At 44.8% G+C, this 12425-nt stretch overlaps 1 protein-coding gene across 2 annotated transcripts in view; it reads right to left on the bottom strand.

The window, feature by feature from the left end:
* Positions 1–1117, bottom strand: part of COL5A1 (collagen type V alpha 1 chain) — a 150119-nt gene extending 149002 nt beyond the window's left edge. For both annotated transcript variants that reach the window (XM_074556412.1, XM_074556413.1), the window contains exon 1: positions 683–1117. In XM_074556412.1, coding sequence (XP_074412513.1) covers positions 683–782 — 100 coding nt within the window. In that variant the 5' untranslated portion in view covers positions 783–1117. The remainder of the gene's footprint in view (positions 1–682) is intronic.
* Between the last annotated feature and the right edge of the window lie 11308 nt (positions 1118–12425).

Below are 12425 nucleotides of genomic sequence, written 5' to 3'. Positions count from 1 at the left end.
AAAAAAAAAAAAAAAAAAAGACATTCCAGTGGTTTTCTGTGCTGCTGCACATCTGGAAGCTCAGAGCTTCCTCCTGCTGCACTCAGGCCCGGTTTTGGGGGGAAACCCTGCGGGATTGGGGTTGGGGAAGGGGCAGAGAGGTTTGGGGTCCCCGGGCTGCTCCAAAGCTTTTGTGTCCCGAGCTTTGATGTGCGGATTCCTGCGGGACAAAAAAACTTTCTGCTCCTCAAGGAGGAGGAGGAGGAGGAACTACGCAAGCCCGGAGGTTTCCAGGGGACTAAATATACATTCACATATATATCCACGGCGAGAGAGAAACAGCCAGAGCCTCCAGAAACTCATCCCCGAGTTTTCCCCCGGAAAAAGCAGCCCGGGCAAGAGGCGGCTCTCGCTCCAAGGAAGGCGAATAAAGAATTGTTTTAAGTTTTTTCCCCTTTTACGGGCCCCCTGACAAATGGCATTCAGAGACTCGGGCAGCTGAAGGAGGTTGGGTGGGTTTTGTTGGGTGGTTTTTTGTTTTTTTTTTTCCTATTTTTTCTCTTTTTTTTTTTTTTTCCTTTTTGCTGGAATGCACAGGGAGGAAGGGAAGCCAAGAGGGTTTTGTCCCCGCACCGAATCCCCCCCCTTTCCCACTCCCCCACGACCCCGCAGCTTTTTGGGGGGGCTCGGGGACCCCCCTTACCTGCCCGGCCGAGGGACAGGGCACCCAAGAGCAGCAGCGCAGCGGGCACCGAGCGGCTCCGTATCCAACTGCGCCTTTTCCACCGCGTGTGCGTATCCATGCTCCCCCCAGAAAAAAATAAAAAAAATAAAAAAAATAAAAATCAACGGGGCACCAACTCGGGACAGCTCGAAAAAAGGGAGGATGAAAAAAAAGTTTAAAAAATTATTTTAAAAAATACAAAAATTATTTTAAAAAAGCAATCCAAGCTGTCTCTAGAGCAGGCGCTGAGCCCCCCCGGCAGCCCCCCCCGGGGAGCAGCCCTTTATAAAGCCATGGGGCGGGCGGAGGGTGCGGGGGCTCCGCCGCGCTCTGCTCCGGCCCTGCCTCGCCGGCTCCTCCGCTCAACTTTTCCCTTCTCTCTCTCTCTCCCCACACCGCCCTTTTTTTCCCCCTTCTTTTAAACCCGGCGCAGGAGTTTGTCAATCTCGGAGCAGCGCAGCAAATCAGGGCCGGCCGGAGCGGCCCCCCCAGCGCCCGCCCCCGCCCTGTCCCGGCCCCCAAATCTCATTTTTTTTTTTCTTTTTCTTTCTTTTTTTCCCCCCCCGCTGGAATAGCAGCAGACGGAGTTTTTTTTTTTTCCGCCTCTTGCCGTCTCTCCTCGCTTTTTTTCCCTGAGTTTTTCGGGATGGGCCCTTGTTGGAGCAATGGAAACTCAAAAGTTTTAGATTTTCTGTGCTGTCCCCCCAAGGGAACACTGAGGAGGAGAAAGCTTCCAAAAGGGAATGATAGAACTGAGATGATGGTTGTAAAGTTTGAGTAGAAGTGTGTAACGGTGCATGGTAGAAAACTAAAAGTTTTGGAAAATAGATGTTCTATAGATAGAATATAAAGTTTTAGAATGTATAAGTTTATAGAAGATAGAAAACTTAAAGTTGTAGAGTACTAGTATAGAGGTTATGATTATAAAGTTTGAGTAGAAATGTGTAATATTGCATGGTAGAAAACTTAAAGTTTTAGAATATATATATTGTATATATAGAATAAAAAGTTTTAGAATACATAACTTTATAGAATATAAAGTATATAGAATATAAAGTATAGAGATTTATAGAATATAGTATAGAGATTATGATTATAAACTTTGAGTAGAAGTGTGTAATATTACATGGTAGAAAACTAGAAGTTTTAGAAAATATATGTTCTATAGATAGAATATAAAGTTTTAGACTATATAAGTTTATAGAAGATAGAAAACTTAAAGTTGTAGAATACTAGTATAGAGGTTATGATTATAAAGTTTGAGTAGAAATGTGTAATATTGCATGGTAGAAAACTTAAAGTTTTAGAATATATATATTGTATATATAGAATAAAAAGTTTTAGAATACATAAGTTTATAGAATATAGTATAGAGATTTATAGAATATAGTATAGAGATTATGATTATAAAGTTTGAGTAGAAGTGTGTAATATTGCATGGTAGAAAACTTAAAGTTTTAGAAAATATATATATATTCTATATATAGAATCTAAAGTTTTAGAATATATAAATTTATAGAATATATAAGTTTATAGAAAACTTATAGAATACAGAGAACTTAATGTTATAGAATATAGTATAGAGATTATGACTGCTAAGTTTCTATCACATGGTAGAAAACTTTATAAAGTTTTAGAATATATATATAATGTGTATATAGAATCCAGTTTTAAAATATATGTTTATAGAATATAGAAAACCTTAAGTTATAGAATATAGAGAACTTAAAGTTATAAAATATAGTATGGATATTATGATTATAAAGTTTGAATAGAAGTGTGTAATATTGCATGGTAGAAAACTTTTTAAAAGTTTTAGAATATATATATTCTATATACAGAATATAAAGTTTTAGAATATAGTTTTAGAACATATAAATTTATAGAATATAGTATAGAGATTATGATAAAGTTTGAGTAGAAGTGTGTAATATTGCATGGTAAAAAACTTAGAGTTTTAGAATATATATATATTGTATATATAGAAGCTAGTTTTAGATTATATAAGTTTATAGAATATATAAGTTTATAGAATACAGAAAACTTAAAATCATAGAATATAGGAAACTTGAAGTTATAGAATACAGTATAGAGATTATGATTATAAAGTTTCTATCACATGGTAGAAAACTTTTTTAAAGTTTTAGAATACTTTTAGAATATAGTAGTTTATAGAATATAGAAAACTTAAAGTTATAGAATATAGTATAGAGGTTATAATTATAAAGTTTGAGTAGAAGTGTGTAATATTACATGGTAGAAAACTTAAAGTTTTATTCTATATATATTCTATATATGGAATAAAAAGTTTTAGAATATATAAGTTTATAGAATATAGTATAGAGATTTATAGAATACAGTATAGAGATTATGATTATAAAGTTTGAGTAGAAGTGTGTAATATTGCACGGTAGAAAACTTAAAGTTTTATTCTATATATATTCTATATATGGAATAAAAAGTTTTAGAATATATAAGTTTATAGAATATAGAAATCCTAAAGTTATAGAATATAATGATATCTAAGTTTTGTTGTGGAAGTTTTAGGGTGAAAGCTGATTCTCCCTCTCCACCCTCTTCTTCATGAGTTGGCATGATATTGTGTAATTGGATAGAAAATCCACATTGCAGCCACGAGTGGTTGGTTATTGGGTTAAAAGTAAAAAGAATTTAAGTGTCATTTCCTAATTAGACAGTTTATCCTTAAAAGACCTCGTAGAAAGAGAGAGAGACATGGCTCCAGTTTTTAACTTGTAAGAAAGAAATGCTGTAGAACTCAGGGTTTGTGAGCCTGTAATGTAGATAAAAACTAATAAACATCTGAAATACCATTTCACACATTTAATCCCGACCTTGGCTGAAAAAAGAAAGGAAGAATCCACATCCCCTCTGCTGCCCGGTGACAGGGAATGGCTGGAGCAGGGACAGGAGGATGGGTGGGACAGCAGGACAGAAGGTGCCAGGGAATGGTGCCAACCCCAAAGCTCAGTTATCCCTGCCCAGGGTGGGATTCTGGGCTGGATCCTTGTGGGTCCCTTCCAGCCCAGGAAATTCTGTGATTCCATCAGATGGGGGAGTGGGAAATGCAAGGAGTTGGCACAAAAAGCAGTGTGTGCATGGGGTAAAAGGGCAAACAAGGAGGGGAAAGGGAAAGGGGTTCCTTGCCCTGGATAGTGGGAGTTGGGGTGGCAAAATCCACCTCTGGATGGACTTTGGGAAGGGATGGATGGAAATCCAGCCACCTCTGGATGATTTTGGGAAGGGATGGATGGAAATCCATCCACATCTGGATGGACTTTGGGAAGGGATGGATGGAAATCCATCCACCTCTGGATAATTTTGGGAAGGGATGGATGGAAATCCATCCACCTCTGGATGATTTTGGGAAGGGATGGATGGAAATTCATCCACATCTGGATGGACTTTGGGAAGGGATGGATGGAAGTCCATCCACCTCTGGATGATTTTGGGATGAATGGAAATCCATCCACCTCTGGATGATTTTGGGATGAATGGAAATCCATCCACCTCTGGATGGACTTTGGGAAGGGATGGATGGATGGACCACGCAGTGACAGTGAAGGAGTTTGGGGTGGCTCATCCTGTCCCTGGTTTTGGCTGAGTGATGGAAGAACATGGCACCACGAGGAGTTTTAGCCATAAATCTTTGACCCCATCCCATTTGGGGTTGGGATTTGGGGTTGGGATTTGAAGGACAATGTCCCACGCAGGGACAGTGAAAGAGTTTGGGGTGGCTGATCCTGTCCCTGGTTTTGGCTGATTGATGAAAGAACCTGGTACCATGATGAGTTTTAGCCATAAATCTTTCATCCATCCCATTTGGGGTTGAGATTTAGGGTTGGGTTTGGGATTTCAGATTGAGATTTGAAGGACAATGTCCCACGCAGGGACAGTGAAAGAGTTTGGGGTGGCTGATCCTGTCCCTGGTTTTGGCTGATTGATGGAAGAACCTGGCCCCATGAGGAGTTTTAGCCATAAATCTTTGATCTGGTGGAATGAGAATTGCTTGGATGGATAATCAACATCAAACACACCAAAGCCTTAAAGGACAGGAGGCCAAACCCCCCCCCCCCGATCAAGCAATGGGAAAGGGATGCTCCCACTCCACTCAGGGAACGTTTCTGAAGGATTCAGTGGGAAGAGCTGCAGGAAATCCCTCCCTTTGCCTCTGAGACACCTTCCCCCAGCTCCAGGCTCGCTGTGGAGCTGGAAAAGCTGGAGCTGGGCCCCTGCTGGAAGAGCTTTCAGCAGTGGGGCGAGAGGCAGAGCTGCAGCCCCGGGGCAGGGCGGGCAAAGGCAGCACCAGCACGTGTGGGTTCGGTGCCAGCGGCATCCCGGGCACATCCAGGGATGAAAAGCCCAGCAGGGCTGTCTGTGTGGGTACCCAGGTGGATCTCACCGTGCTGCTTCTCCAGGAGGAGCCTGCAGGTGAGATCTGGCAGGGCAGCACCTGCACAGCCCTGCAGGCACCTGTGCTGAGCTGCCATGGGTGGGACCTGGGGCTGACACTGACTGTGCTCCCTCCTGCTCCAAAATATCTCAATATTGTGGGACTGAGACTGTTCATCCTCCCTCCTGCTCCAAAATATCTCAATATTGTGGGACTGAGACTGTTCATCCTCCCTCTGGCTCCAAAATAACCAAATATTGTGGGATTGACAGTGTTCATCTGATCTTCTGCTCTAAAATATCCCAATATCCCAGCATTGACACTGTTCATCCTCCTGCTCCAAAATGTCCCAATATCCCAGCATTGACACTGTTCATCCTCCCTCCTGCTCCAAAATATCCCAATATTGTGGGATTGACTCCATCCATCCATCCATCCATCCATCCATCCATCCATCCATCCATCCTCTCTTCTTCTCCAAAATATCCTGGGATTGACACTGTTTGTCCTTCCTCCTGCTCAAAATATCCCAATATCCTGGGGTTGACATCATCTGTCTTCTCTCCTGCTCCAAAATATCTCAATATCCTGAGATTGACACTGTTCATCTTCTCTCCTACTCCAAAATATCCCGGGATTGGCATTGTCCATCATTTCTCCTGCTCAAAAATATCCCAGTGTCCTGGGATTGACACAGTTCATCCTTCCTCCTGCTCCAAAATATCCCAATATCCTGAGAGTGACACTGTTCATCTTCTCTCCTACTCCAAAACATGCCGGGATTGGCATTGTCCACCATCTCTCCTGCTCCAAAATATCCCAGTGTCAATCCCAGATTGACAGTGTTCATCCTCCCTCCTGCTCCAAAATATCCGAATATTGTGGGATTGACTCCATCCATCCTCTTTCCTACCCCAAATACCCCAATATTCCCACTGGGCCTTCCCACAGGCTCCCAGTGGCTCCGTGGAGCAGAAGCTGTCCCACACTATCCCATGGGGATCCTTTCTCTCCCCTCCATGTGTTCAGACTGTGAAATATCCCAAGAATTTGGGCTTGGGAGCAGGGTGGTGAAAGCACCAGCAGAGCCTGTGGGTTGCAAATCCCCTCCCTTGTCCCTTGGCCTTGGAATTTGATGATCTTTAAGGTGCCTGTCTACCCAAATCATTTTCTAATCTGTGATTCCAAATAATCCCTGATTATGGCACCAAGGGAATCAGGATTTCCATGGATATCTGCTCACCTGGGGGGTTCCCATTTCTGCCCCGAATTCCAGGATTTTGGGCCTTTCCCTCCCTGATTTCTGCCCATACAATCAGCTCAGAAACACCTGGATTGAATTCTCCAGCAGTGAGAGTAAATCCCAAACCTTTGGACTCCCCTCCCATCCATTCCCTGCCCTTCCAGAGGCACTCAGACACAGGGAGGGAGTTCCTAAACCCCCAAAACACAGCAGACAAGGAAATTAAAGCAGTGAACTCCCACAGCTCCCTTTTCCCTGCGCCAGACTGACACCAAAACACCCAAAGCTGGACCTGGATCAGATGCAGAGCAGAAAACCCAGCCCAGGAGCTTTTGCTGAGCAGGAAATCTGAGTTCCCAGTTGCTTCCCAGGTGATTTGGGAGCTTGCACAGACCTGTTTGCTCCTCCTCGGCGGCAGCAGAAATGCAGAAATCAGCTCTGGTGGCAAACTGGAAAATTCCAGCGGGCACGTGCCAAGTGTGGGAGCCAAGCCCGCGGTGGGAGAGGAGCAGATCAACGGGAGGGAGATCCAGGAGGGGTCACAGGAGATGGGCGGGTGATGGCAACCCCAAATCCCAATCCCAAATCCCAGCCCCAAATCCCAAATCTCAGCCCCAAATCTCAACCCCAAATCCCAAATCCCAGCCCCAAATCCCAAATCTCAACCCCAAATCCCAGCCCCACACTCCAACCCCAAATCCCAAACCCCAACCCCAAATTCCAGCCACAAACCCCAACCCAAACCCCAACCCAAAATCCCAACCAAAATCCCAGCCCCAGCCCCAAATCCCAGCCTCAAACCCCAACCCCAAATCCAAACCTGAACCCCAAATCCCAAACCCCAACTCCAAATCCCAAACCCAAACCCCAACTCCAAATCCCAACCCCAAACCCAAACCCCAAATAATCCCAAATTCCAACCACAAATCCCAAATCTCAACCCCAAATCCCAAATCCCAAACCCAAACCCCAAATCCAAATCCCAACCCCAAATCCAAAATCCCAGCCCCAAACTCCAACCCCAAATCCCAACCCTAAATCCTGACCCCAAACTCCAACCCCAAATTCCAAATCCCAACTCCAAAACCCAACCCCACAACCCAACTCCAAACCCCAAATCCCAAATCAAATCCCAACCCAAATCCCAGCCCCAAAACCCAACTCCAAACCCCAACTCCCAAACTCCAAATCCCAAACCCCAAATCCCAAACCCCAAATCCCTCCAGCAGCACCCAGGGCTGTGTCTGAGCAGCCAAAGGAACCCAGCAGGGCTGAGGCCAAATTTCTTTTAGGAACAGAAGTTTATGGAAGTGTTTTCCTCTCCAAATGCATCCTGAGCGCAGCTGGGGGTGTTTGTGGGATGGAGGAGATGTTTGTGGGCTTTGAAAAGAAATAAAAAGGCTTAAGGGACATAGGTAATGTAAAAAAAAAATAAAATAATTTATATGCTATGAAATCATTAGCAGCGCTCAGCCATTGTTGTGTGGTTTGAAAGGATTGTGATAAGTTTGAAGGAATTATTGATAACCAAACCACCAAATCATTGATAACCAAACCATGGGCAGCTCAGGGGAAGAGGCTGAAATGAGGAATTAAAATGACCTGAGCTGTTGTATAAATAATTAGGACAGACAGCTGCTCTCAGGAATTATTTCCAATACTATTTATGAGGAGAACTCGTCTATAAAATCCACATTTCCCTCCTCAGCCTTAATGCCAGCCTTTACTCCTGGAAAATTTATAAACACAATTGCATCTCTGCCATTAATTCAATTTTTATCAATTGTTCTGTGCCCAAATGAGATCACAACTCCCAATCCTGATTTATAATCCCACACCTGGAAAGGATTGCTCCCAAATTCAGCTTTAAAAAAATCGAGGATTTAGCCCTAAAGAGACATTTTGGATGGAGAGGCTTGGCAAAGGCAACTCTCCATTTATCCACAGAGGGAATTTCACATCTGGAATCCCAGAGCTCAGCACTGCCCCGGACTCAGAGCTCTGGGTGGTCTTTAATTTGAACAAGGAGCTCAGTGCATTATCCAGGGCTGCTCACACCCATTCCCACCCTGCAGAGTGGCAGAATTTCCCTCAAAACCTCCCTGAAAACGCTGCTTTGAATCCCAAATCCGCATTTTCAGAGGTGATGGGCAGCCCATCATCACCGACAGCAGAATGCCACAGCTTTTCAGGCAGAACAGATAATTAATGCTTTAATTAGAACCCAGGCACGATGAAACATTCAACAGGTACCTCCCAAACAGCAAGAATAAAAAGGAAAATTATTTCAAAAGTTAAATTTTCTTCCCAGAAAAACACAAACTCCCACCCCCCTGAGGCTGAGCACCTGCTGGGGCTTTGCAGGAGCTGGGCACCAATTCTCCCCAGTCCCAGCTGCTGCTCCAGTGGGAATTCAAATGGGAATTTTTGCCATGAGGTGGCACCAGGACCAGCCCCATCCGTGGAAAGAGCAGCAGCACAAGGTGGGGTTTGTTTTTGTGCATGTTTGGGTGTTTCACAGCTCTGCTGAAGAGAGGAAATAGCTTTATAAAGGGAACAGACTTTCCACTCCTCCTCATTTTCCAGCCTTGTTGCAGCTCCAGGGTGACGAGGCCAAGCCTTGGATGTGTTTGAGGCATCCCAAGCTGTGGAATTTGGGATGAATTGAGGCTGAACTCAGCTGCCCCTGCCCTGTGCGTGCCCAGGGCCAGCCTGGGGCCAGGGAGGAGCTGCCATTCCCCATCCTGGGGCTCCGGCAGGGGCTCAGGCTAAACCCAGATAATCTGTCTGGGCTGCAGAGATAATCCCTGGGGACACACAGAGCGTGTGTGAAACCAGGAGCTGCCCCTGCCCTCTGATCCCCACCAGGGCCAAGCCCTGAAGAGGCTCCCAAAGTCCCCCTGACCCCACCAGGCCCTCACTGAACACCACAAACTGCATTTTCCAGCCCCGCTTTGTCCATCATAATCGCAATTGAAAACTAAAGGTCACAAATTTACGGAGCCAGGAGCAGTTCCAGAGGTTCAGCTTGGGTGTCTGATCCCAGAATTTTCCTCTACACCCCAGGGGTGTTCATTTTGATTGATAAGAGACGTTAGCAGAATAAGGAAAATGAGATGAGGAATGGCAAGGCCTAGCTGGAATTAAATCTGGTCAAGAACAGCAAGAAGATCTTCAAACACATCAATAACCAAAGAAAAACCTTTCCAAACCTTTCCAAACCTTTCCAAACCTCCTTCCAAACCTTTCCAAATCTTTCCAAACCTCCTTCCAAACCTTTCCAAATCTTTCCAAACCTTTCCAAATCTTTCCAAACATTCCCAAATCTTTTCAAACATTCCCAAATCTTTTCAAACCTTTTCAAACCTTTCCAAATATTTTCAAACGTTTCCAAACCTTTTCAAATCTTTCCAACTGTTCCAAACCTTTGTAAACCTTTCTAAACCTTTCCAAACCTTTCCAAACCTTTCCAAACCTTTCCATACCTTTCCAAACTATTCCAAACCTTTCCAAACCTCCTTCCAAACCTTTCCAAATCTTTCCAAACATTCCCAAATCTTTCCAAACATTCCCAAATCTTTCCAAACCTTTCCAAACCTTTCCCCATTCAGAGACAAACCCAAAGCCTGGGCTCACCTTAGACCTGTCCTAAACCCTCTGCAAAACTCAGCCTCTCCCTTCCCACAGAACAAAGCCAGCAGAGCCTTTTCCAGCTCATTCCTGCTCCCACCTCTCTGGTTCCCCATTTTTGGGTGGTTTTCCCCCTTTTTCTGCCTTTCCTGGACCTGTCCCCAGCTCCTTTTCCTCTGGCCAGGCTTCCCCCCGGCTCTGTGCTCATAAATCAGGAGGCCAGAGGGGTTTGTGTTTCACAGAGGCCACGGGGCTTCCACAAATTAAGTTTTGTTTGAACTGGAGGATCGTTTTTAGTAAACCAAACAAACTCCTTGACCTGACATGTACTGCAGCAGAAGGAGCCCAGAAAGAGCTCCTGGCTGCAGCAGGAAGGTATTTTGTTAAAAAAAAAAAAACCAAAAAAAGTCAAAGTGAAACAGATTCTTGTGGCGGTGCTGAGGGAATGGAAGGTCTGAGGAGACACCCTCAGCTCAGACATTCTCCTGGGTCCAAGTGTGATCTCTGTGAGGGCTCTTTACCCAATCCTGGCAGCCTTTAAATTGCCATTCTGCACTTTAGGATGCTTTGCTTGGTGTCATGTTTGGTCCCACTGAGCAGTTTTTCCTCTCCTTTGGGTCCCAGCAGAATTATATGGACATTTTTTATTATATTTTAGCCAACTCAGATGCTCAACAGATTTAATTTGGTTCCATCACAGGCCATGAGGCTTCAGCTGTTTCTGCTCACAGCACCTCTGTCCCATCCCTTCCTTTAAAAATTCAACTCTCCATCACCAGCCATGACAGATTCCACTGCCAGGATGGCCATAAATCCCATTGCTAACTGGGCTTTCACTCTCCAGCCCCACAGAGAACCCAATCCCTTTGCTGGAATTTTCCATCTGGTCCATCCCCAGCTCCTGCAGAGCCCTCAGGACCCATCACTGCCAGCTCCATCCACGGGGCTCCACTCCTGCCATGTCCAACCCAACACCAGAAATTCTGGGATTCTTTCCCCCAGCTCTGTGCTCAGCTCTTCACTCCAGGGCTATTTTAGCACAAATCCCATTTTTTTTTTCCTTTTTTTTTTTTTTTTTTTTAGGAGTTGTGTATTTTAAAAAGCCAGACGAGGAGCTCCAGCTGAAGGATTCAATTGACAAAGGTCAGCAGCAAACATGACTAATCCATTATGCTGTTAAACAACTCAACATGCAGGGGTTAATCAATGCTAGCCCAAGGTCTAATCCCTCTTTCTGCTAAATAACTCACTGAAAACAAACTCTGCCTGCTAATGTCCTGCAAAGGAAGATAAATGCACCCCAGGCTCGAGGAGGTTCAGTTTTCAGAGCTCTCAGCTCCTCCAAAGCCTCTCCACTGTCAGCCTGGCCAGATGTTATTCCCATCCTTGCAAGGAGAGGGATTAGGGGAAGGTTTGGTGGCATCCTGCCAGTTAAAAAAAAAAATAAAATATAAAATAATAATTCAGAGTGCTGGATTTCTCAAGCTGGGCTAGCAGGGCTGTCCTGCTCAGAGCCAGGCCCTGTTCCCAGGGGATATTCCCAATTCCTGTGCAGATCCCAGCCCCTTCTCTGTTTATAGCCCTGATTTGGGCTTTTCCAGGATGGCAATTTCATGCTGCTCATAAATGTCCTCCTGCAAACTGATATTTGTTGAGCATCTTAGCTGGCTGAAATAAAATAAAAAATACCCATCTAATTCTGCTGTTGAGGCCAGGGACCCAAACGAGAGGAAAAACTGCTCAGTGGGAGCAAACATGACACCAAGAAAAATATCTTAAAGTGCAGAATGGCAATTTAAGGGCTGCCAGGAGGAATCCTTCCTCTCCTTGCTGAGCAGGAGCTGTGACAGACACCGAAATGCAGTCAGGGCAATCAGAGCTTTCTTGTGATGTCCTTCCTCTTGGAAGGGTTTGTCCCATGAGGAGCAGCTCCAGGAGGATTTTGGGGATCTCTGACAGCATTTCCCTGCCCAGCACAGAGCTCCTGGCACCACCAACCCTGGCAAATCCCATTTGGCATCATGGCACGGAATCAGCCGTGCCTCCTGATTTTCCTTGCCTTCCTCACACCTCTGGGATGGCATTTCCTCCCCCAAAGGGAGCAGGAGTTTTCCTTTGACATTTAAAGATGTTGGGAGCAGACTAATCCTGGTTTGGCTCCACGGTATTGAATTACAAAGTTAATTTGTCTTTAATTCCTTCTGTCTCATCAATTTAGGGCAGCCTCAAAAAAACTCCTTGGGATAAATGGCCCCACACAGAATTCCTGCAGCTTTAACAAATCCCACGAGCAGGGATTGGTTCCCTGGCTGCAGAGACTCAGATGCCACATTTTCCTTTTTTTTTCCTGGCCATGCTTCCACCACCAATAACTCAGGAAAGCCTTTGGGCTGTGCCCATCCTGTGTTTGTTCCACCACTGCAGTAAAACAGCTTTTC

The sequence above is a fragment of the Zonotrichia albicollis genome, chromosome 21 (genome assembly GCF_047830755.1).
Source record: "Zonotrichia albicollis isolate bZonAlb1 chromosome 21, bZonAlb1.hap1, whole genome shotgun sequence".
NCBI classification, from domain to species: Eukaryota; Metazoa; Chordata; class Aves; order Passeriformes; family Passerellidae; genus Zonotrichia; species Zonotrichia albicollis.
Note: the sequence above shows the minus strand (reverse complement) of the source record. Positions and strands in the feature narration are given on the sequence as shown.